Here is a 26,995-nt window from a genome sequence, read left to right on the forward strand (position 1 = left end):
CCATGCTCTCCTGGTGTTCAAGGAAAGTTTACAGCATAAAGTATGTACATAAAGAAATTGGAGAGATCTCATATTAGCAATTTAACAGCATACCTGAAAGCTCTTTATCAAAAAGAACTAAGCGCACCTAACAGGAATAGAAGAAAGAAATTATCAAATTGAAGACTGAAACCAATTCGATAGAAACAAAGCAAACAATACAAAGAATCAATAAAACAAAGAAGAGGTTCTTCAAGAAAATAAACAAGATAAACAAACACTAATACAAACTAAAAGACACAGAGAGATTTTCAAAATTAATGAAATCAGAAACCTAAGGGGGGCAGACATAACAGAAAATACTGAGGAAATCCTTAGTATCATAAGGACATACTTTAAACACCTGTATTCAACTAAATTAAAAAAAAAGTGTCTCAATAGGTACCATTTACCAAAGATAAATCAAGAACAGATAGACCTATAATTCCCCAGTGAAATAAAAGCCATCATTAAAAGTCTCCAAAGAAGAAAACAAATCATGGCTAGTTTCTGCCCAGAATTCTATCAACCTTTTAAAGAAGAATTAATGTAACTACTCCTCAAATTATTTCACGAAATGAAAATAGAAGGAACATTGCCCAATTTATTGCATGAAGCCATAATTCCTCTGATACCCAGATGATACACAAACTCAAAGTGAAAGAGAAGTACATATTAATTTCCCTTATAAACACAGATGTTCAGGCCACAAAGCTGAATATCTCTGCAGTCTCAATCCTGTGCTGGTGTTCTTAGGAAGTCCTGGAAAGCCAATGTTCTTCGATCTATTTTGAAATCCTGAAGAAATGGGTTCTAATACCAAGAAAGACATGTATCTAGAACAGGATTGAACTTGCCAGTGAGAGTGTGAAAAATCAGACAAAAGCAAAACCTTCCTTCCTTTTCATATACTGTGCAACTAGATGGTGTGGCCCTTAAGATGGCTCTTTCTACCTCAAAACATCCAATCAAAAACAAATAACGACAAAACCCCCAAAAACAACCAAATGAAAACCAAAAAAACAAAAGCCTTCACAGTCTTCATCAGCTATCATTAAAGTTGACAGGAATGGTCATGTTGACAAACAATATTAGCTATCACGAAAATAAAATGTAATTTGATTCTAAGAGAATCCATAGGAAGAGATTGGCAGCAAACAGCTTTATCCTCTGCCCCCTATAATGTTTTACTTGAGCCTCTGCCTAGACCTATCATTCATGCTGTCAGGTTTATTGATTGGATATGATAAATGACCTAACATTAGCATGACACGAATACTATCTCACTTAATCTCTGCACATCCAATATTACACATGAATAATTTCCATTCTACTGATGAGAAAACTCAAAGTCAGAAACTGAACTTGAGACTCAAAGGCACAATGAGGAACTAGCAAAAACAAACTTACCTTTAGGACCACATTATTAGTGCTACTGTATCCTTCATTGTGTGTTAATAAGACAATTTGGGATTTTACTGCTAGTTACTGGACAGTAATTCTTTCAGATATCCTTTTAAAGTACTGTCCTTTTAAAATATCCCCAGAGCTCAGTTAACCATCTCAACTGTGGATTTCTTTCACCTTTTTTTCACAATAATGTGCCTCAGTAAAATTTAAGATACTGCTGGTAGTTAACACATGAAGAATATTACAAAATTAAGTCATAAAATGTACCTTAAAATTCAGAATATAAAAAAAAGAGTACTAGGGTTGATTGTGCTGCTAAGTTTTTGTTTGTTTGTTTGTTTGTTTATTTACTTGTTTTTATTTAAACTTAAAGTCACCTAGAAAGGGGGAACTTCAGCTGAGTTGCATCTAATGGACTGGCCCATGAACCAGTCTCTGGGAAACTTTCTTAGTTAATGACTGATGTACGACAAGCCATCTAAATGTGGGAGGTGTCATCCTTAGGTGAATGGTCCCAGATCAGAAGAGTAGGACGAGGAGTAAGCTATGGAGTAAGTCAGTGAGCAGTGTCGCTCCATTGCTTCTACCTCAGTCCTTGCCTTCAGGTTCCTTCCTGCACTGAGTTTTTGTGGGACAGATTGAGACCTGGGAAAACTAACATGAAATAATTCCCTTCCTGCCTAAGTTGCTTTTGGTCTGTGTTGTATCACAGCAAGAGAGAAGCAAACCTAGGCATGTTTTGGTACTTCTTGTTTTTATCTACCTGTTCTTCTCCATTTACTTCTTTGTTTGTTTTATACATTTACTTATTTAATGGTGGACTTATTTTGAGGTTCATGTTGCTTTCTACTTTCGTAGATAAGGAAAACCTTCAGATCTGGCATTCTAGGGAGCATTAGAGCTTCATTTGCACCTGATTCTGTTTTCAGACTGTTGGCCATACAGGTGCCACAATTTTTTTTTTTTTACCCATGTCTTTCCCTTAAAACAAAATAGTAATGTGTTTGAGAAAAAAAAAGAGGTTTTGCTTCAAATTTATTTTTATGCAAATTTCTTACAGCATGTGCCTCCTACATACTCAGTATTCTTTGTAGATCTAGTGTTAACTTGATGAAGTATAGCTGTTGTCTTTCTCCTCCTGAAGTTTTTTATTCATCAAAAATGGGAACCAAGAGTTTTGGACACACAGTGCTGTTTATGAAATTCCATATCATTTTCAGTAGAATCTCATTTTTTCTGAGGAAAGGAGCTAGATGTTTTGTGTATACTTTAACTCTTCATTCTCCTGCTTCAGCCTACACGGTAATAGAGGTATCATGTTCATCTATACATGTAATTCTCAATGGGTTTCGGATCTAATTGAATTCATCTAGGAATTGTCCATTCATGCTTGAGATATTATTCACCTATGTAGCAATCATTTTTTCAGTGTGAAGTAAAGTGTTAAGTGTAATAATGGTTTGAAAATAATGGTAATAATTCTAAAGCTTGTTCAGAGTGAATTAAAAATAGGCACACAGGCCCATAATAACAGTGCTTTCTGGACTCTGAAAACAGTAGAAAGCTTAGCTGTGGGATTTCTGCTATTAACTCATATCTGGCCAAAATAGTCCATTTCTCATATTTACTGACCAAGTTTTTGTGGTGGAATAATATCAGTATTTGTGATATGAAGAAATATAAAAGAAATATAAGCAGCCGTAATGATGCCCTCAACTGCTGCACATTGAGTACGGTGCATCCATCGTGGAAGCTGGTAAAAGGCCGTACTGTCTGTGCCAACTTTTCAGTCAGAACAGAGAGGGTGCGATTTCATCCTAATGTGCAAGATAGTAAAGAAATTCTAAAGCCTTTTTTAAGGTTCTGCATCTGAGGCATTAGAGTAGGTGGTGACATGATGTTCTGTATTCAAAGTTTTAAAAGCTAAAGACCTCTCATTAACTCCAGGAACAGGACATGTGACAGCATTCCTAGATGTGACTACATGACTAGAGTTTAAGGTGAAGGGGAATAAGGACTATAGCATGAGTAAGCCTATTAGATCATTAGATCCCAGATCAAAACGATTTCTCACATGGAATTACTGAGGAAGGAAGGGTAAGGAGGCCTTGTGGGAAATGGATCTCCAGTTGAGCAGTGCATAGGCACAAAGATCTGAAAATCTTCAGGATATTCTGCTGAGGAAGTAGCTAGATACAGCAGAGGTTCAGGTTGGAGCATATCCCCCCAGGGAATTATGACACAATGGGAAACCATGGGTAAGATTTAAAGCTAATGCAGGTGAGCTAAAGTTTTTGAAGAATAAATCAAATGGCAATTACAAAGATAGACAACCAAACCGAGAAATAATAAACTGGGTGATATAGGAACATTATAGAAATGTACTAAGTTTGAAACAAAAGTTAGCCTAGGGCTGAGATGTGGGTCAGGTGGTAGACTGGGTGACTATCATACACTAATTCTGAGTTTGATACCCAGGATCTCTTGATGATGGGCTCCCAACACTAATACTTGTGTTAAGGATAGAGAGACCGAAGGATTCAGAGTTCAAGACCACCGTTGTTTACCTGATATCCTTTCTCCAAAGGTCAAAAATAAAAAAGGAATATTAGCCTAAAACTCTGAGACTTGTGAAGAAAGGGACAGACTTTGGACATTGCACAAAAGTTATGGTACAACTAAGAGGTTCAGGTGACAGATACTCCAACAGAGGTTGGAAGTGCCAGTGCAGAAGTGAACAAGAAGAGATAATGGTGTCTGTTTTAGTAACTTGTTTTTAGTAACTTTTAGTAACTTGTAATATGTGTGTGGTGTGTTTGCACGCTGTATGTGTTTTGCATGTATGGTGGCATACACAGATGAGCATGCATATGTGTGTATGTATGTGTAGAGGTCAGAAGTTAGCAGATAACTCTATACCATGTATCTTCAGACAGGGTATCTTACTTAGACATAGAATTTACTAGCTGTGAAACGAACCACATGGGGATATTCTGATACTTTCATATATCTAAAGAAATAATAGAAAATCTAGATTAAGATGTTAATTTTTTTAAAAAATGTTCTTTTAAAACAAGAATGATTTTCCCACTCGTTTATCACTAATGATACAAGATAATGATATATAAAATCTTTCTAGTAATCCTGTGATCAGTCTTGTATTCACAGTCATGAGCCATAGTAGACTGAACAGCAAGTAGCTCGAAAAGTACAGATTCTCTCTGTGGATTTTGTCTTGATGATTGCTACTTTCTCAACTCATATATAATTACTTTTATAGATTTAGCTGACATGTACTTTGTGTGTGTGTGTGTTTTACATGCAGGCATTTATCTGTCTATGTTCTGATTTTGGCATACATTTGGAAATACATTTATTATGCACCAAAACAATTTTTGGTAATGAAGGACTTTGAGGAATATATCATCTGTGTTAGTTCAAGAAAGTGGGTTTGCCCAAAGCAGAGAAAAGCTGAATTATCTGAGAAACTTGTTCATAGGTGTGTATTGGTGTGACCTCATTAAAACACAAAACAAGGGTTTCACACTCTGCCACCGGCTTATACTGTGCTTCTCTCTGCTGCTGTGTCCTGTCACAATGGAAGAAGAAATCTCCTCACTGATCATTGACAATGGCTTCTGCCTGTGCAAAGCTGGCTTTGCTGGTGACAATGCTTCCAGGGTGGTATTTCCTTCCATTGTCCAGCACACCCAACACCAGGGTGTCAGGGTGGGCATGGGCCAGAAAGACTCCTACGTGGATGACGAGGCCCAGAGCAAAAGGGGTATCTTGACCCTGAATTATCCTATTGAGGCACTGTCACCAACCGGGATGACGTGGAGATAATCTGGCACCACGTATCTTCTACAATGTGGCCTCTGAGGAGTACCTGCTGCTTCTGACCGAGGCCTTCCTGAACCCCAAAATTAACAGAGAGATGACCCAGATAATGTTTGAAACCATCAATACCCCAGCCATGTATGTGACCATTAAGGCAGTGCTGTCCTTGTATGCATCTGGGCGCACCACTGGCATTGTCATGGACTCTGGTGACCGGACTACCCATCTATGAGGGCCATGCCCTTCCCCATGCTATCTTGCATCTGGACCTGGCTGGCTGGGACCTGACTGAATGGGGCTACAGCTTTACCACCACTGGTGAGAGGGAAATTGTTTGAGACTTAAAGGAGAAGTTATGTTATGTTGCTCTGGATTTTGAACAAGAAATGGCTACTGCTGCATCATCTTTCTCCTTGGAGAAGAATTATGAGCTGTCTGATGGGTAAGTGATCACCATCGGCAATGAGCAGTTTGGGTGTCCAGAGGCCTTCTTCCAGTCTTCCTTCCTGGGCATGGAGTCCTGTAGCATCCATGAGACCACTGTCAGCTCCATCATGAAGTGTGATATGGACATCGGCAAAGACCTGTACGCTAATACAGTGCTGTCTGGTGGTACCACCATGTATCCAGGAATTGCTGACAGGATGCACAATGAAGATTAAGATCATTGCTCTCTCTGAGCACAAGTACTCAGTCTGGAATAGCAGCTCCATCCTGACCTTGCTGTCCACCTTCCAGCAGATGTGGATCAGCAAGCAGGAGCATAACAAGTCGGGCTCCTCCATTGTCTACTACCAATGCTTCTAGATGGACTGAGCAGGTGCCAGGCATCTGCTGAATGATATGATTCCAATTTGCCCTGGCAAATGCACATAGCCTCAAGAAACTGGAATAAGACTTTGAAAAGAAATTTGTCCTTGTATCTGATATCAGCACTGGTTCAGTACTGCTGATTTTTTATTGTGTATTCAAGTTGAGTGTTTCCTTGGAATATGTTTAATACCCTGTGCACATCTTGATTTAGTCCATAGTTCATGTGGCTCAGACACTTGGTGGTTGTGGAGAGCACGCTGTGGAAGAGAGCTCTTCAGCCCAGTGGATCTCTGTGATCTCATAGTGATCCGTGCAGGGCATTAATCGACAGCAGACTTCCAGGATTTCCTGAGACTGAAAAGGGTTCCTGAACCAGTTACCACTCCCTTCTTGACAGTCTAATAGGGTGGGAAAGTCCAAGCCTTAGGACCCTGTTTCTGTTCTGCTTGTTTCCCCTTCCTGACCGCCATGGGTTGGAACGTTTGCATTGACACCTGTAAATGTATTAATCCTTTTAATTTATGTAAGGTTTTGTGGTACTCAATTCTTTAAGAAATGACAAATGTTGGTTTTCTACTGTTCAGTGAGAACATGAAACCCCAGCAACACGCCATTGTTTAAAGAAAAATAAAAGTGCTGTGGTAACTGAAACCAAAGAAAACAAAACAAAACAGATTTTATGATTCAAAATATTGTTTCAATATTTTTATTAATGAGGAGAAAGATAAACTATTTTTCTTTTTTCTTTCTCTTTTTGTTTTACTATTTTTCTTTATGTCCTTAATAGTCAGCTTATAGAATTCTGTAAAGCCATGAGTCAGGGCTTTAGTTATAGAAACACACACACACACAGACACGCACACAAAAACAAACACACACACAAACGCACACACACACACAGACATGCAAACACACACATGCACACACACACACGCACACACATGTTTGAATTCCTCTATCAAACTGATAATCCAAAATGCCACTTTGGTGCAAAACCATCAAAAGGATACAAAGTTCTGATTGAGATTTCACACATAAGTGCTCAGATAAAAACACTGTCACACATTTCAGCCCTATACTTGACATATCCTTAAGATTCCAGATTGTAGTTGATAAGTTCACTAAGTCATTTCGAACATGTATGTTCAATGTATGCTGTACAAGTCTGAGGAAATAATCAATATATTGGGAATTATATACTGATAATATATACTGAGCTTTGCTCTAAAGTTAAAGAAGGCCATATATTTAGTCCAATTAGTAAATAATGTAAAATATGTTGAGAATCAGAGATATAAAGAAAAAGTATTTTATAAAACATGACTTCTGGTAGAACAACATTACATCCTCCAAAGGATTCCAAGAAACCACTTATGTTATTTGTAAGTTGCCTTAGGTTAAGACGAGGAGAGATGCTGAAAAAAAATTCTATGTAACTAATACTGATAACAGAAAGCAGGACTCTAGTTGGAGTGTGAACCACGACTTCTTTCTTACAGCTGGGCCTCTCTGCAGCCAGTGAACTCCAGAGAGTGGGGCAGAAGGAAGTGTCCCCCAGAGAGGAGGAAAAGTCTAACTTCAGTGAAGTGCTGTGTTATTTTTGTCCCACAAATAAAATATAAGTATGAGATTGTTTAGTGAAGGAAGCACACATTCAGTTTATCAGTGTAGCAGCTTATCAGTGAGAGTCAGAAGGAAAGCCCACAGAAGGCTCAGGTTGTTAAACTATTTTTTTTGTTTGTTTGATTGTTTTAATTTATTTGCATTTCAAATGTTATCCACTTTCCCTTTCCTGGTTTCTTGCCCATAACCTTGCTATTGCATCTCCCCTCCCCCTTCTTCTATGAGGGTCGTCCCCCCCACCCATCCACCCATTTATCCCACTTAACAGCAATGACGTTCTGTTACACTAGGGGTAGGGTGGGTTCCAGCCTTGGCAGGACCTAGGGCTTCTCCTCCCATTGGTGCCCAACAAGGCCATCCTCTGCTACATGTGCAGCTGCAGTCATGGGTCAGTCCATGTATAGACTTTGGATGATGGCTTAGTGCCTGGGAGCTCTGGTTGGTGGGTATTGTTTTCTTATGAGGCTGCAAACCCCTTCAGATCCTTCAACCCTTTCTAAAAAAAAAGAAAGAAAGAAAAGAAAGAAAAAAGTCGCATGTGACATTACTATGAGTGTTATTTCATATATTGTGTAGTGTTCACTTGCTGTGGTTATGTTAATAGAAGTGATGTACTAAATTAACAGAACTGGTTTGACATATTGAATAAGATGCATTTGTGGTTTCTTTGTGTGTGGGGGGCGATGGGGGGAGGATGTAAAACCAGACGTGGCACTGTAAAGAGGCACACAGACTGAAGAAATGTTTCCTGGCCTTGGGAATAGAGTAGTCACTCCCTCTGTGCTTCACAGCTCCAGCACATCTATTGGACTCCTGGTCATATTCTGCTCTGTTAGCAAGTTTTATAAGTCTGAAGTTTTCCACTTTCTAATTAACTCCCTCCCCCCAAAAAAAACCCCCAAAACTACTTTGCTAGCCTCTCCTGAACCAGAAGATGTATTGATTTCATTGGTGTGAAGTAGCAGCTGCTCGTTCAGTACTGCAGGTAGCCCATGCCTGAGAACCAATGGAAACCTCAGGACCTCCCCCCGGGCCCTAGCCACTCATAGTCAGTGTTTTCACAGGTCCAGGTACGGTTAAGGAACTGATGAGTGAAGAACCCTCGAAGTACCAAATATTAGAAAATGACAAAATACAAAAAAAAAGGGCAAGTTCCGGTTTGAGCTATTAGATGTCACTCATAGGTACTAAAGCAGCCCTATGATACTTTACTAAACCCCATAATGTCTGACAGTTCACCTTACTATGTATCTCCTTTTATAATAATGCCCTACTATTTAATATGCATGCCCACACTTGTTTTTTTCAAGATGCCCAATTCACTAATCAAAGAAAAGCAGTCCAGACACATTATCTTTAGTGGTACTGGATTCACACTTAATTAGGTTTCCAACATTACTGTAGAACCCACATTCGGAGTAAGGCTAAAATGGTTTTAGTTTTGTTCCCAGATTCCATTAAATTCCTGTTAATTATCCGTGTTGAAAAGTGTTAGACTGTGCTGGTTTTGATGAAAGTTGAATTCTATTATTTCACACATGTAACAAATCAGCACTTAAACATCAAGCAGCCCATTTGTTAGGGAGATGCAATACTGTCTCCTAAGGAGACCTGTGTCTGTTACCAAGTGTTCTTACTCCTTTAAATCGTGGTCACCACAGCCCAAGACTTCCTCCAGTGCCTTGCAAGGGGTCACGGGTGTATCATCGATTGTTACTCTAATTTTAATGATAATTGTTTCTTCAGGTTTCCTAATGCCTCAGCAGTTAGACATTAATGATTACACACGCCGAAAGAAACGTTGATAAGGGGATGAGATTACAATCTTGCACAATTTTAGCTGACAAATTAAAGTCTAAATTAGGTTTTCTCGGAGACAGAAAATAACTTACCTGAAGAGGCAGGAGAATGTGAACCGTCAGCCACTCTCCATTCTCTTTATCCTGTTTTACAGATATTCAGAGTATCAGGGGGTTAGCAGTGGACTGGGTTTCACGTAATTTATACTGGATTAGCTCAGAATTCGATGAAACCCAAATTAATGTGGCAAGATTAGACGGCTCTTTGAAAACCTCAATTATCCACGGCATCGATAAGCCACAGTGTCTGGCAGCCCACCCAGTGAGAGGGTAAAGTATGACTTTTAAAAAGTTTTTCTTTTTCTTTTTTTTTAACAAAGTATTGTACTTTAGTTTATATTTTACATAAAGATTGTTTAGTTCAGATGGCGCATATATGGAGGATAGAGTCAAAATGTAACTGTGAGGAAGGAAATTATGAAAGAGATTCAGTGTCATGGCTAGAGACTTTTATCCAGATGAAATTCAATTTATAAGCTCTCCTTAGTGGGTGTTCCTAGGGAACGAGAGTTTAAAACAAAGAGAGTTGTGGGGAAAAAAACAGTTTTGTTTTAAATGGTGGTTGTTAATATTTCCTGACTGCATGGTCACCACCGACTTGTCCTGCCTCTGTCCCTGGTGAGTCCTGGAATTTGGATAGTACCAAGGCTCCCAGGAGGGAGGGCTGAAACTATTTTCTTTCCTTCTACAGCATGTAATTCGATCTTAGCCAAGAGGATTTGATTTTGATGAAGGACAAAATGAAAGTAGCCCACTTTAACCTTGGTTAAGCATTAGACAGGAATGTAGAAGGAAAATGAAAATAGATAAATGTCTTTCAAAGAGAGGTGAGAGCAAAAGGGCTGCTTTCTTCCTAGGCAACACAGGGAGTGGGGATAGGGCAACATATTTAAGTCTTTTGGAGAAAGAAAGAATTCTGTGCCTAGAATAATTTTTTAATTTATTCTTTAACATATGCTTCTTTTCAATGAATGGATCTGCATGTAACATATTAATCCATATATTTTGAATTAAGGAAACTCTACTGGACAGATGGGAACACGATAAACATGGCCAATATGGATGGCAGTAACAGCAAGATTCTCTTTCAGAACCAAAAGGAACCAGTTGGTAAGTAATGCTATACATACATATATGATATATATATGATATATATGTATATATATATATAGAGAGAGAGAGAGAGACAAGATTAATGTGACACACCTGTGTGATTCAAACTAAACCCTGAAAAGATTACATATTAATAATGTAAATTAAATCAGGAGATGATTGGTTCCAGACGATCTGTGTTCTCTGAGTGAGATGCTTTTCATGCGCACACACTGGCTGTCCATAACTATCATATTTGTTCTTTCCACTTCCCAACTCTGTCACTGTCCTCCCAGATAATCCCCTTCTGTCTTCGTGCAATGTGTATTTCGTTAGAGTATCCTTTCCGTCTTATCCTAGTTAGGGTTTCTAGTGCTGCAACAAAAATCAGGACCATAAGCAACTTAACAAGGAAAGGAGTTATTTCATTTAAACCCCCTGTCCCAGGCCATCATCAAAGGAAGTTGAAGCAGGAACTCAAGAGAGGATCATGGAGGTAGGAACTGATGCAGAGGCCATTGAAGTATGCCTCTTATTGGCTTGCTCTGTAAGACTTGTTCATGTTACTTCATCATCATCATCATCGTCATCATCATCATCATCATTATTTCATAGTTTTAAAATTTATTGATTAATCATTCCATTCTTTTACATCTCAAATGGTATCCCACTTCCCAGTTACCCTTCCGCCAACCCTTAGGACTACCTGATCAGGGTGGCACCACTCTGATCCTCCCATATCAATTGGTAATTAATAAAATTCATCACAGGCTTGACCAGAGGCTAATCTAGTAGGGGCATTTTCTCAACTGACATTCTCTCTTCTCAAATAGCACTAGCTTGTGTTGAGATGACAAAACCTCACCAGCACATGTCCCTTTAGATCCTTTTCTACTTTCATTTCAGACACACATAAAGACATTTAAATACAGATTCCATATATGGAAGAAAATGTAATAAGTTTGTGAACTGGCCTGTATCACTTTATAGTATGACCTTGGATTCTGTTTTCCTAGTGATATCATGATTATATTCTGCATAAAGCCAAAAAGCCTAAATAAAATTCTGTTGTATATATGCACCATTTTTTTATCAGTTTATCTGCTAACCTAATTCCTGGCTTTGCTAGTGTGAGTAATGTAAGATATGTATACATACAAATATGCAGGTATCTCCATGCTTCACTGACTTGGAGTCCTTCAGGTATGTGCCCAGCAGTAATGCTCTTTCCTCCTCCTCTCTGTCCTTCCCCTCTTCTTCCTTCTTCATTTTATTATTATCTTTATTTATTTTGGCTGTATACTTGTACATATATATATATTCATATATATATATATATATATATATATATATATATATGAGCATGGTCATGTCTGAGGAGATGGATAAGTGTATGTTTATGTGTACTTGAAAATCTAGTGGGCAGAGGGTAACCTCAGGTATTACTCTTTTGAAATTGTTCACTTTGTGTCTTTGATTAAGACCTGAGGGTTTTGTGAACCTTAGGCTGAATGGTCAAGGTGCCCTTAGGCTCTTCCTGTCTCTTCCTCAGCTCTGTGCTTCTCCTTTTCACTTCAATTCAATTCATTAGGCCATATATTGACAGATTGTTTTGTTCTTTGTTAAGATGCTTAGTTTTTGAAGTTATGTGTATATTCTATACAGTAAGCCTCTGTGCGATGTGTAGTTGGCAAACGTTTTCTTCCAATGTATAGCTGTGTCTTCCTTCTGGCAGCTATTTCCTTGGTTGTGAAAAAGCTTTCTAATTTCATCAATCTGACTTGTTAATTCTCAAGGTTTTTTCCCTTTCAGAAGCCCCTGGTCCAGACCCACACTTGATGTTTTACTTAGGTTTTCTTCTAGACATTTATTTCAGAATTCCAGGTCTTCCTCAGTACTCTGATGCATTTTGAGTTCACTTTGTACATGGTAAAGAGAAGGATGTGATGTCAGTCTTTTATATGTGGCTGTCTAGTTTCAGTGCTTGTTGAAAAGGCTGTTTGTTTCCCAGTGTATGATGTAGAGGAATATGCTTAAACATCCAAAAGTGACTAAAAACTCCACCAGTGAAAACTGTCTTAAAACATGTAATATAACTTCATCAAAATTGACAGATTCAAAATAAACATATAGCAGTCAGTAGCCGATCTGGAAATAGAGCTCAAAAGAAAGTTATTGTTTAGCATGTGATATGCAAACACAAGCTATGAGAGAACTCAATGTTATAACCCTCAAGGAAAAAATTAAAGAGGATAGAAAGATAAATTTTTCATAGTTATGGATGACTAATATGGAAAAGTAAATGTATTTCTGAAGTAATGTACCTATTTCATATAATCCCCATCAAAATTCCCATTACATTCTTCATAGGACTAAAAAAATTAATCTGAGAGTTTTCATGGAAGCTTAAAAAAATATCCCAAAATAGCCATAGCAATTCTAGCAGGAAGGGCAGAGTTGCTATATCACTGTGCCCTATCCAGACCTATAGCATAGAGCTATAATCATGAAACTGCACAGCACGAACAAGCAAACCAACACATAGACCAAAGGGACAGAATAGAGGATCCAGACACAAGTCTACTCCATTCTTAAGGGCTCTTTGGTTAGTTCTAGGATCCTATTTAGCACAAGAACTAATTAACGAGAGAGAATTCTAAAGGTGTGGATGTAGATATCCATGTGAGCATTAAGCCCAAAGAAATGCTCAAACATGATGCTTACCCTAAAAAATATGTAAAAGGACAGGTAATTTGGAAGGAATGTGCACCCGGGAGTATTTGAGTTCAGCAGTGCTGCACAGAGTCATTTGTAACAGATATACACAGAAGGGATCTAGGAGACACAGGAAAACTTTCTTCAGAGTTTGTTTATTTGAATTCACTGTAAACAAGTTTTCACTTTGTAGTAATCAGATCTGCCCCAACTTGTTCCATGAACGGTAAGTGTCACCAAGCAGTATGTACGGATGGCTTGATACAAAGTACAAAGTAGGTCAAGGGTCCATTTAAAAGGAAATTTGAGTTCCTTGGATGATTTTAGCTAGAAGTAGCTGATATGTCAATTACTCATATTTTCTGTGAACTACTTTAGAGGTAAGGAGTTAACATTTTAGTCACTGAGACAGAGAAACAAGTCCTTTTATGAGGAAAATTTTGGCATCATTTTAAACTCTCAATTTAAAAAAAAACAGAAAGTTTTGACATTCTTGAGCTATTCCTTATAAAAGAAAGGTTTCTATTGAAATCTCTTTTAAAAAGTACTTTTAGGAGAGAAGATGTAACAGGGAAGTATGAGTGGACTAGTACAGTCCTTCTTAACCTTCATATTTGCTTTATTTCTCCTCACATTTTTATCTTTTTGAGGCCCAAATTATAACATTTGCTTGTAATTTCAAAGAACCTTTTAAAAAAGACATAATGATTTGACTTTGCTTTTACAATAACTAAAAAAGTGATAAAATAGAAAATAGAAAATCATAGTTTGACTTTGAGTTGTATATAGAATACATTTAAATTGAGAAAATCATATGACCTGAAGCTTTTTCATGAATAGTTTTCTTTTTCGTTTTATGAATATAGAAATACACTGACTTGAAGTAGCTCATTTTTGATCATAATAATTTAAAACAGGTACAGTATCCCACAGATTTGAAATAATGCCTTTCATGTGGCCTAAAACAATCTGTCTGGTATAAACGACGGAGTTACTACCTCTTTTCTTTGTATTATTTGTTTTGAAATCTGTACACAGTAAAAATATAGGCTAGTGTTAGAAATCTGGGGCAGATTGAAATGCAAATCCTTCTGGCAAGAAATCAGAGCAAAGAAAACTAGCTGTACAGGGTCCAGATCCACACAACGCATTCCTTTCAGACTGGGGAGGCTCAGCTGCGACTTGTCTGAGGCTTCTCAGAACGCGCATTGCTGAGAGCTATGACGAGGAATCAATTCTTTACACTGTAATTTGGGAATCACGGATTCCAGCAAAATATTAATTTATGTGTCTGTTTCAGTATTGCAAACTTAGGCTCCTTTAATACTGAACAACCAGACCCGTATTCAAATATCGAAGTAAAACTTCCACTAAAGCTTGCACGTTACAAAGGACGTTTGTCTGGAAGGATGAATGGGGGAGGGAGAAGGAAGGAGTGTGGGGGAAGGTGAATGAGAGATAGAAGTGGGAGGGCAGAAATAAAGGATGCTGATTGAGAGATGGTGGAGTTGGGGAGAGGTGAGAGTGAAGGGAATATATATTTGCACCTTGCCTTTGCTCTCTGAGATGCTGTGCGCTGAATGCTACTTTCACTGCAGCGACAAATGCTGGATACCTGCTTCCTTTCAGTGACTCTAGTCTTTGATAATTGCTTTAAAATAAAATTTCAAAACAGCATTCTTGTAATATTTTAAGTTGTACTTCGCTGTCTGAGGTTATCCGTAGCTGCCTCCCAGAACCAAGTCTCAGCTGCCGAATTACGGATCTGTGTCCATGACTACGGACGCAAACTGAGCAGCCCGGCTCCTTCAACACCTAAGCATGGAAGCAAAAGGAAGCTTTGGAAATACAGACCCTAGAAAGCATTTTAAAAACTTTTAAATTTCCATAGACCATTCCTGATGCTACATTTGGGGAATGTAGTGTTTGATTAGATGTTTAGGAAGCCAAACAAATCTACTGCTTTTGTCATAGTTTACCATAATACTTTGACAATTATTGACAATTTGTATGACTTTAATCAATCTCTTACTCTTTTAGAAAATTATTTCAATTTCTATAAAATGGAGATGTTGAAACACAGTCTGGGATTGCATGGAGTAACACTTTCCTTCGGCAACATCTCGAATTCCAAAAATTCCATATTATCATTCTTGATCATAATCCTCCAGGACATTGTCATACATGCCCTGGGATGTTAAATCATTCTTTTCATAATATAAAATCTTGAAAATGGCATAATGATCTAATAAGAACAGAAATATACAGATTTAGCATGCTCAAGGCTAAAATCAGTGAGGCAAAAGAAAAAAATCAAACTTGATAAAGCCCTCTTAGTAGACAATTCCAGATAATGAGCATGAATGGGTACTCTATGCCAGGCAATGTCATCTTCTTCAAACGTGATCAAAAATCACTCCGCTTTTAAAAGCATCTTTTTTTTGTTTGTTTGTTTGGGGTTTTTTGTTTTTTGTTTTTTTTACTTTTAGTGGCACAGAAAATAAAATTTATCTTTGTGTTAGTAATTCATCAGAAGAGTGAGGGCAAAGTTGAAATGATAAGTAAAATTTAGAGAACAGGCTACTGAAGGGCCTTCAATTAGTTCACTAAGATGTGGCCCATTAAGATAATTTCTCAGTGAACTACATAAGATTTTTACAAGAGGTGTTTTGTAATCATTTGATGCTTTCTTTTGAAAAGGGTTTTTTCTTTTCTTTTCAGGAAGTTTCTCATGGGAGTAATTCTATAATTCTATTACCTACATTTTTTTTTTAAAAACTAAATATCCATAATCCAAATAAAATAAAATAAAATCCAAAGATTTATTTAGTTTATGTATATGAATACACTGTTGCTCTCTTCAGACACACCAGAAGAGGGCATCAGGTTACATTCCAGATGGTTGTGAGCCACCAGGTGGTTGCTGGGAATTGAACTCAGGACCTCTGGAAGAGCAGTCACTGCACTTAACTAGTAAGCCATCTCTCCTGCCCCATAAATGGTTTTTAGAATTCTGGGACTTAAATTCAGAGATTCACACAGACTATGGAAGATATAACATTTAGCCAGACCTAGATTGTAGCAAACATATTTATTTTCCTTCGACAATTTGTTTTTGTGTGTGTGTGTGTGTGTGTGTGTGTGTGTGTGTGTGTATGTTACTTTTAAAGTACTGAAATCTAACAGTAAAGCCACATTCATATAGACATCAAGCTGTGGTTTTGGTTTGGGTTGCCATTTAAAAAGTTAAAGCTTTTCTTTATAGATACTTCTATTTTCACCTTATTTTAATATTATCAACATATCATTTTTAAAGACATTTGCGCATCACGTTGTCATTTTTTCACCTATCAGATCCACAGTTTTCAGAGTTCTAGCAGAAAAGTAATACTGGTATGTTTTGTGCATGTGTAGCTTATGTGTTTTCGTGTGTGTGTGTGTGTGTGTGTGTGTGTGTGTCTGTGTGTGTGTGTGTGTGTTTGAAAGAGAGAAACAGAGACAGAGATACATAGATAGATACAGAGAGACAGAGAGACACGACAGACAGACAGACAGAGGAGACAGATTCTTTGATCAACTGAGTAAGTGTCAGGAGTTATAGCGGATCCTGCCTGATTAGAAAGAAGGAATAGCTAACAGCCATTGGTAGACTGCAAAGAAGGAAGGTATAGAAATGATCAGGCAAGAGCTGGGCGTGATGGTCAAGCCCAGATTTCTTCTCATAGATAACACAATTCTGTTCAATGTAGTCTCATAGATCATCCCAAGTTTGGAGGATTTTCTTCTAATTTTAAGGCTAACAGATTAAAAATGGTAATCACATCTCCAAAAATTCTTTGTTAGCAACTCCTGGGTCCATAATTAATAGACTTGCAAGCTCTGAAACAAACTCTATTTCATCCATTCACCCACTTGTCCATATGTATACACATATGTTTGCATACTTGTGTATTTATAAATGTGTCTACTGATGTATGGTAGTCTAAACACTGATGTTTTCTATGAGGTTTAACACAAGTCTACATAGAAGAAATATTATCCTTATATGATAGATGAACAGCAATGCATTTACCAGGCGTTCTTTCTAAGTGGAAGGTAATAAATTATTTTATTATATTGAATTTGCCATATGCTACCTTTATTACCATATGCTAACATTAATGCTGAATGTTATGTAAATTATAAACTGTGTTCTTTTGCACGGTAAGAATAAGAAACAGTTCAAAAAATTGTAAGTAGTAGTCATAGAAAATATGTATATTGAAATTTACAGAATGAAAGGAAAAGAGGAAAAATCAGATGAAGGAAGGAGAGAGAGAGGGAAGGGAGAAAGAGAGAAAAAAGAAAGGAAGGAGGAATGAAGGGAAGGAAAGAAGACGGACAGGCAGACAAGCAGTCTGGCTAGCAGCTTCACATTCATCTCATGCTTCTGCAGAATGAACTTTTATACACAAAGAATCTCCCGTTCAGAAAGCACCTTGGATGGCTACATAGCACCTACTTGGTGATATTTATATCTTAATAAGTGACAGAGTAAGGGGATCGGACAGTTCCACACTTTATATGTGCTTATAAAAGGAGGTTATAGGAAAAGAAAGACAATTTGAACTCCTACAGTGTCTAGACGACAAACAAGATAGAGCAGGACAATCTCTTCATAGTTTGTCATCCAAGACTAAAATAGCAGTGGAACCAGTATGAAACCCTTTTTGATTCTCTGTGCTGGTTAGGCACTTAACCTTAAGGCTGCCTCCTCAGACATATTTCTTTGCCCAGATGTCTTCCATTTTCTTTAACTGATTTGTCTTTTCTAATAAACCAAGGGTTTCTTCTTTCACAAAGCTTCTCTGACCTTCCTAACTGGGCTGAAACCTCGTCAAAAATACATCATTAGTCTTATTTATTTTGCTTTTTGATTCTTGTTCCTGTCCCCTGGAGAGGAAGCTTGGGAACAGTCTGTTTGTTTTGTCACTGTGTCATGAGCTCAGCCCAATGGTTGGCACAGGAGAATATCTTCAGTAAATATGTGTTCAGTTTATGCTTGAGCAGAAAATAGATAAGGCTACTAGATTTGTAGTATGTGGCCATTTTCCTGAAGAATGGTGTGAAAATTATAAACAAGTGATGCATGTTTAGATTGGAAGAAGAAAAGTGGAAAGACTTGGACTCTAACCTTCCTATTGGCTTATTTTGCTTATTGATTTCTCTCCCTGCACTGTTAAGACTTGTATCCATTTGGCTTTGATTAAGAACTCAACCAGACACATCTCACACACAGAAACTAGAGGCTTAGATCAACTGCATTGATCTAGCTATTGCCTTATTGACAAAGCCTCATAGCACAGGAAAGAAAAGAAAAGGGAACCCGATTTTATTACAATAATCCCTCATTTATGCCAATCCTATTAGATTTAATAATTTTTTATCTTTCTTAACAGGCTTTACAGTGCTTAGAATAAATTCAAGGCATGGTACAGGTTATCTGATCTTTTGTCATAACATTTTAACCATGATTTAAATTTATGAGGCAAATAACTTGACAAAATAGTCTTACAGTTTTACATAAAGCTTCTCTTTAATATAAAGTCAAGGTTAAGCATTATAAGGAAATACTTCTAAAAGAATCCACGCCGTTGTGAATCACTTGGAAAGTGCTTTCTGAACTAGTCCCCTGAGACACCTTCTAAATTGGAATTCCATGGTACTGCGAATGCATGTATTAATGTGTGAAAAAATAAATAGAAAATATTTTTGCTGATGCACATAATATTTAATAGCAGGAAATACAGCATAATTGCATTTATTGCTGCACTGTTTACTCAGACTTTTATTTCTCATTGCAAACAATTACAACCATTATTTAATGGTGACTCTTTCTGCCCTCTCTACCTTCCTACCACTTTCCTCAGACAATATTCATGAAAAGAACAAGGTGACTATGAGAGAAAAGGCCTCTGTTTGGTGATTTTCATCTCCTGGATATTGCTACCGTGCTTTATTTAATACTGCAGAATATGAAGTGCAGATCCAGTAGCTTTATAGAAGTATTGACTTCTTACTAGCATTAGCTGCACTTTTTTTCCACCCACAAAGCTATGCCTTTATGTTATAACCCAGTCTGGGATCTCTGATCCAGTACAGCCTATTACTTTACAATAAAAATAGCCAAAGTAACTTCTATCCAAGCACTTACAGAATTCTTTGCGTTAATTACACAGCAGCTATTCCCTGGAGAGCTGATCATCTCATACATTCACAAACTGTGACTTTCTGAAAGAGGTTAGTGTTTGAAACAAAAGTTTAAGTTGGGAATCAAAACCAAATGTTTCTAAAGTCATATTCAGCCTTCACCATGATGCTGTGACCAGAGAAGATCATTTCTTTGAGTATCATCTTACTGAGTTTCATTCATCTGACTTCAAGCAAAGAGCAAGAGAAAAAAATCATAGGATTTTTTTTTTTGATGCATGGACAGGGAAAAGAGAAATTTCTAGAGCTTTGCTATCCCTGAGAAAAGCAGGCTAATTATGGCGCACCAGAAGGCTTTAGGAGCATGCAGGACTATGCAAGAATACTTCTCCCCTCTGCTTGTGGTGACTCGCCATTCGTTATTTCTGAATCCTTAAATACTAGCTTTAAGTTGTAAGAAATTGACACCCTGAAATTTCTAGCATATAGGCTTGTGTTGTTATTGTAACTTACAGATTCCTTTGATGATCGCTTCTCCATTTAAATGTGAGACACAATGAACATAAAAATTTATAATCATATCAAAATATCCAACTTACAAGTTATTCCCATGTGCCATAAGAGATGGAGTAATATCAGCTTTCAACTGTTTGAACTGAATAACTTTATTCCTTTTAAATACAAACAACATTCCAATGATCTACTATTGAATTAAATGCTAGGAATTGAATGAAACTTTTGAAATGAATTATAACTTAGTCTTGAATGACATGACAGAAATTTTAAGTTCGGCACAGAAAGTAATTTTTATGCTTAAAATGTCATGTTATGAATTTTATCCTGTAATCCTCAAAGAAAGCAGTTTGGTTTGTCAGTCAGCGTTACCCTTCATGGACTTTGGATACAGAAATCAGCTTTGTCTGACCTGACCTGAAAGCCCTCTCTAGTGAGAACTAGCGTTTACGGTATGAAAGGGCAACATGCGAGCTTCTAAACAAGGAAATTAATCAATAGTCTACTCAGCCATGATGCGATAAACCACAATGACCAGCATGTCCCTATAACTCTAGGACCGCATCAGTGGCATGCATATTTTAGTGGTAACCAACTACTTTTTAATTGGAATTAAGGCCCACTCAACATGCCTGTTACTGGATACTTAGCTACCTGGAGCTTGTGAAGTCATAGATCTTGGAGGGGAACTTAAAACCACTTTTTTTTACTAAACCATATATATATATGTGTGTGTGTGTGTGTGTGTGTGTGTGTGTGTGTGTGTGTGTGTGTGTGGTGTGTGTGTGGTGTGTGTGTGTATGTGTGTGTGTGTGTGTGTGTATACACACACACACACACACATATATCCTTATGCTCACAATAAATGTAGTTCTCAGCCTTCATCAAGGAAACTTCTCTTTATAATAGACAGACTATTACAAAAACTAGAAACAATCAAAATTCTGAGTTGTTCAGGCCAACCTTGATGGAAATATTGACAATATAATTCCTGAAACTGAGGCTCTGGAAACATTACAGCAGAGGGCAAAAAGTCTTTAATGGCCAAAGGAATAGGAAAATTTTCTCTAAAATGGTGTTTCTTAGGAATGTCGGAGAGGTTAAATCCTTGAAGACTGAACAAAATGATGGCCTAAAGGTAACCTGAGCAAGGACTATACCAAGACACATAATAATATAGAAAGGAAAATCCCCAAAGGCTTCAACCCTAGGTAAAGAAAGATAGGAAACTAAGCAATGCTGAGAGCAGGAGAAAATAGTTTTCTTTAACACAGAGCATTCCAATTTGTTATACAACACCAAATAGCCAGCCAAGAAAAAAATCATGCATACCAGTAACATTAAACAGACTGAGAAAGTAGCAATTTTATACTTAGGAATTCATGTATATTTTAAATACTCATAGTGCTGTAACAGCAATTAATGAAAAAGAGAACATAAACTTGACAGCGAACAAGGAGAGGATACATGGAAAAGTTGAAGGGAGTAAAAGCCATGGAGAAAGAATATATATGCAGTCTCAAAGGGACTAAGCCACTACCCAAAGACTATACATGGACTGACCCTGGGCTCCAACTGCATAGGTAGCAATGAATATCCTAGTAAGAGCACCAGTGGAAGGGGAAGCCCTTGGTCCTGCCAAGGCTGAATCCCCAGTGAGGGATTCTTGGGGGGAGGGAAGCAATGGGAGGAGGATGGGGAGGGGAACGCCCATATAGAAGGGGGAGGGGTTCTGGAAACTGGGAAAGGGATTAACATTTGAAATGTAAAGAAGAAATACCCAATTTAATAAAGATGGGGGGAAAAAAGAAAGGAAAGTAAAAAAAAAGTTTAAAATTAACGCACAGAGCTCTCCTATAAACTTTATTAGATGTTCTCCAGTTGGAAAATTACACAAATCAACAATGCAACATCCTAACCAAGATACTGACAATAGTAGTTTGACAGTCTTACTCAGATTTCTTTTCTTTTAATGTTATATCTATTTTAATTTATTTACTTTACATCCTGCTCACTGCCCCCTGTTACCCTCGCCCATAATCTTTCTCCCATTCCATCTTTCCCCTTCTCCGTAGGGCATCTGCCTCTCTGCCTGTATCTACCTACCCTGGAACATCAAGTCTCTGAGGGGCTAGGCCCGTCCTTTCCCTCAGAGGCTAGAAAAGGCAGCCCAGATAGGAAAACATATACCATGTATATGCAACAGCTTTTGGGATAGCTGGGTTGCACTTTTTCAGGACCTGCATGAAGACTAAGCTGCACATCTGCTACAGATGTTAGGAGAGGCCTAGGTCCAGACTGCTGTATGCTCTTTGGTTGGTGTTTCAGTTTCTGAGAGCCCCATGGGTCCAGGTTAGTTGACTCTATTGGTCTTCTTTTGGAGTTCCTACTCCATTTGGGGGTCTGTAATCCTTCCCCCTATTCTTCTAAAAGAGTCCCCAAGTTCTATGTACTCTTTGACTGTGGACATCTGCATCTCTCTGAGCCAGCCACTGGGTGAAGCCTGTAAGAGGATAGCTATGCTAGACTCCTGTCTGCAAGCATTACCAAGTATCATTAATAGTGTCATGCACTGATGCTTGCCCATGGGATGGGTCTCAAGTTGGAACAGTTATTAGTTGATCATGCCTTCAGTCTCTGTTCCAAGCAAACTCGGGGTCAAAAGTTTAATAGGTGAGTTGGTGTCCCTATTGGTCCACTGGAGTTCCTACCTTACTACAGGAGGTGGTCTTTTCAAGTTCCATATCCCAATGTAGAGAGTTACAGCTAAGGTCACCCCTATTAATCTTGGGTGCCTCCTTTATCCCTGGTCTCTACTATTTCCTGGAGATGCCCCACCCCCATCATTTGTACATTTCCATTTACTCTTATGACTACCTGCTGTCTCTCTCTATACCTGATCTCTGAATTTCCCCATTCCACTTCCCATCCCCTCTGTCATCCAGTTCCTTCCCTCGATCTGACTCTTATGATTATTTTATTCCTCCTTCTATGTGAAATTCAAGCTTTCTCACTTGTGCCTCCCTTCTTCTTTAGCTTCTTTGAGTCTGTGGATTATAGGGTGTCTTGTATTTTATTGCTAATATCCACTTATAAGTATATACCATGCATCATATCCTTTTTGGACTGGGTTACCTCACTCAGGATAATAGTCTCAAGTTCTATCCATTTGCCTGAAAAATTCATGATGACTTTGTTTCTAATGCTGAATAGTATTTCATTGTATAGCTTTATCCTGTTTTCTTTATCTATTCTTCAGTTCCTGGACATCTAGGTTGTTTCCAGTTTTTGGCTATTACAAATAATGCTGCTATGAACATTTACTTAGATTTCTTTTTACCCATCTCTATTAAATTGGATATTTCTTATTTACATCTCAAATGTTATTCCCTTTCCTGGTTTCCAGGCCAACATCCCCCTAATCCCTCCCCCTCCACTTCTATATGGGTGTTCCCCTCTATTTCCTTTAGGTCTATACAATGTTGCCTTGTGTGTAGTTGACTGTTCTTCACCTCATCCATTTAAAATCACATCTACTTCCTTCCTGGCATAGCACCACTGCTTCTATGTAGAAATGATGTTTTATATTGTGGTTCTGAAGTCTTTTGAGACAGAATTTTCATTGCAGATTTCTTTCTGTAGAGTCCTTGACATCGCTTCATTTGTAATAAGTTTGTTCTTTGCTTTGTCTGTATAGTGCTCCGTAACATTAAGGCATCTTCAGTGGTTACAGTTCTCAAATTTATAATTAAGTTACTATAAATTTTCAAGTACAAGTTTTTATTTGTAAGGATATGTTACTTTTTCTGGTATAAATTCCCAAGTGTCCAATTGTTGAGTCCTTTGGAAAGAATAGACTTGCACTTTGTGTATTTTTTCCATCTTATGTATGTATGTGTGTAGTATGTTTGCATTTGTAGGTCCATGTGAGTGAGTTGGTGTATGTGAGGCTCGAAGTTGACGTGGCTTATCTCCCTGGATCAGTCTTCACCCCATTTACTCAGATAATGTCTCTTGTTCACAGTGCACAGATTACACGTATCAGTAAGTTCTGCCCTGCTTTACCTGTGTTCTCAGGATCACAATCTCTTGCTTGCGGGGACACAAATTATACCACTGAGTCATTTGCTCGTATCTGTACCTGATTATAAAGTGACTGCTCAAACTTTTCCACAGTTGCTCTAGCATTTCACCCTCCCAGCTGTAACATGTTAGTGATTAGCTCACAGCTTCTTTATTCATTATAGTCTGAATTTTAATTTCTTATTTATTTATTTATTTATTTATTTATTTTTATACTCCAGATTTTATACCCCACCATAAACTTCCTAGGGCCTCTTATCTGTTGAGGGTTAGGTACATCTTCTCTGACTGAACCCAGACCCTGGAGTCCTCTGATGTATAAGTGTTGGGGGCCTCATCTCAGCTGGTGTATTCTGCCTGATTGGTGATACAGTATCTGAGAGATCTTGGAGGCCCAGGTTAATTGAGACTGCTCGTCTTGCCCTCCTCCTCAGCTTCCTCCAGCTTTTCCCGAATTCAGCCACAAAGGGTCAGAAGCTTCTGTTCATTGGATGGGTGCACATATCTACATCTGACTCTACAACAACTCGGTGGGCCTTTTGGAGGGCAGTCATGATAGGTCCCTTTTTGTGACCGCAGCATAGACTCAGTAATGGTATCGGGTTTTGGTTTTGGGGCCTCTTCTTGATCCGGATCCCGCTTTGGGCCTGTGGCTGGAACTTCTTCTCAGCAGGCTCTTCTCCACTGCTATCCCTGAATTCTTTCAGACAGAAAGAAGTATGGGTCAGAGTTTGGATTGTGGGATAGCAACCCCATCCCTCACTTGATTGCCATCTGCTGGATACCTCACATGTTTCTGCTGGAGGTGGGCTCAACAAGTCCCCTCTCTCCACTGAAGGGCATTTCATCTACACCACCCCTTCCTTCCCCCGAGTCCTGTGAGTCTCTCACTTCCCAGGACTCTGGTTCATGCTGGAGGGTCCTCCCAACCTCCTTCCTTCAGAGGTTGCCGGTTTCCATTCTTTCTGCTGGCCCTCAGAGCTTCATTCCTTTTTTCCCACTCAATAGCAGATCATGCAGATCATGTCCCCCTCTCCCCCAACACCCATCTATTGTCCCTCCCTCTCTCCCCTCTTCTTATTGGTTTCTTCTCCCTCCCAAGTGGGACTGAGGGACTGAGGAGTCCTCACTTGGGCCCTTCATCTTGTTGACCTTTTTGAGTTCTGTGGACTGTATCTTGGGGATCCTGTACCTTTCTTCTTTTTTCTTTCTTTTTTCTTTTTTTTCCCCTTTCTTTAGTGAAAACATTCTGTGCATATGCTTTTGGGTTTGAGTTACCTCACTCAGGATGATATTTTCTAGTTTCATTCATTTACCTGCAAAATTCAGGATGTCCTTGTTCTTAATAGCTGAGCAGTATTTCATTGTGTAAATGAACTTCGTTTTCTGTATCCATTCTGTCGTGGGACATCTGGGTTGTTTACAGTTTCTGGCTATCACAACTAAGGTCACTATGAACATAATGGAACACGTGCCCTTGTAGCATGGTGGGGCATCTTTTTAATATATTCCCAAGAGTGGTATTCCTGGCTCGTTAAGTAGGTCTATTTCCAATTTTCTGAGGAACCTCCAAATTGATTTCCAGAGTGTTTATACCACTTTGCACTCCCACCACCAAAAGAGGAGCATATCCTTACCAACATGCGTTGTCACCTGAGGTTTTGATCTTAGCCATTCTGACTGGTGTAAGGTAGAATGTCAGGGTGGTTTTGACGTGCATTTCTCTGATCACTAAAGACTTTAAACATTTCTTTAGGTTCTTCTCATTCATTCAAAGTTCCTTTGTTAAGAATTCTGTTTAGTTCTGTACCCAATATTTTGATTGGGTTGTTTGGTGTTTGGGTGGTTAACTTCTTGAGTTCTTTATAGATCTTGGATATTAGCCCTCTATTGGATGTGCGTTTAGTGAAGGTTTTGTCCCAATCTCTAGGTTGCTGATTTGTCTTATTGACTATGTTCTTTGCCTTACAAAACCTTTCTAGTTTCATGCAGTCCCATTTATCAATTCTTGATCTTACACCGTGAGCCATTGAAGTTCTGTTTAGGAAATTCCCCATTGGGCCAATGAGTTCAAGGTCTTTTTCCATGTTCTCTTCAATTAAATTCAATGTATCTGATTTTATGGTGAGGTTCGTGATCTACTTGAAGTTCAGCTTTGTGCATGGTAACAAATATGGGTCTATTTTCATTTTTCTACATACAGACAGCCAGTTAGACCATCACCATTTATTGAAGATACTTTCTTTTTTCCATTGCATAATTTTTGCTTCTTTGTCAAAGATCAAATGTGCATAAGTATGTAGTTTTATTTTGGGTCTTCAGTTCGATTCCATTGATCAACCTGTTTGTCTCTGAACCAATACCATGCAGTGTTTATCACTATTGCTCTGTAGTAGAGCTTTTGGTCAGACAGGGATGGTGATTTCCCCAAGCCATTCTTTTATTGCTAAGAATTGCTTTTGCTATTCTGGGATTTTTTTTTTTTTTGCCTTTCCAGATAAATTTGAGAATTGTACTTTCCATGCCTTTGAAGAATTGAATTAGGATTCTGATGTGGATTGTATTGAATTTGTAGATTGCCTTTGGTAGGATGGCCATTTTTAGTATGTTAATTCTGTCAACCCATGTGCATGGAAATTCTCTCCATTTGCTGAGATCTTCTTTCTTGAGATACTTGAAGTTAATGCCATACAGATCTTTCATTGCTTTGGTTAGAGTCGCTGAGGTATTTTATATTATTTGTGGCTCTTTTGAAGGGAGTTGTTTCCATAATTTTCTCAGCCTCTTTATCATTTGTAAAGGAAGACTACTGATTTATTTGAGTTAATGTTATAGCCAGC

General features: G+C 38.2%; 1 protein-coding gene and 1 pseudogene across 1 annotated transcript in view; both read left to right on the plus strand.

Annotated features, from left to right (window-relative positions):
* LOC116901382 (low-density lipoprotein receptor-related protein 1B-like) overlaps window positions 1-26,995 on the plus strand; it is a 199,002-nt gene that overhangs the window by 111,054 nt on the left and 60,953 nt on the right. Inside the window, exons 11-12 of the mRNA XM_032903249.1 lie at window positions 9,659-9,833; window positions 10,579-10,673. Of these exons, the coding sequence (XP_032759140.1) occupies window positions 9,659-9,833; window positions 10,579-10,673 (270 nt within the window). The remainder of the gene's footprint in view (window positions 1-9,658; window positions 9,834-10,578; window positions 10,674-26,995) is intronic.
* On the plus strand, window positions 5,026-6,075 carry LOC116901380 (annotated as a pseudogene).

Source organism: Rattus rattus, chromosome 5, assembly GCF_011064425.1.
Source record: "Rattus rattus isolate New Zealand chromosome 5, Rrattus_CSIRO_v1, whole genome shotgun sequence".
Classification (NCBI taxonomy): Eukaryota; Metazoa; Chordata; class Mammalia; order Rodentia; family Muridae; genus Rattus; species Rattus rattus.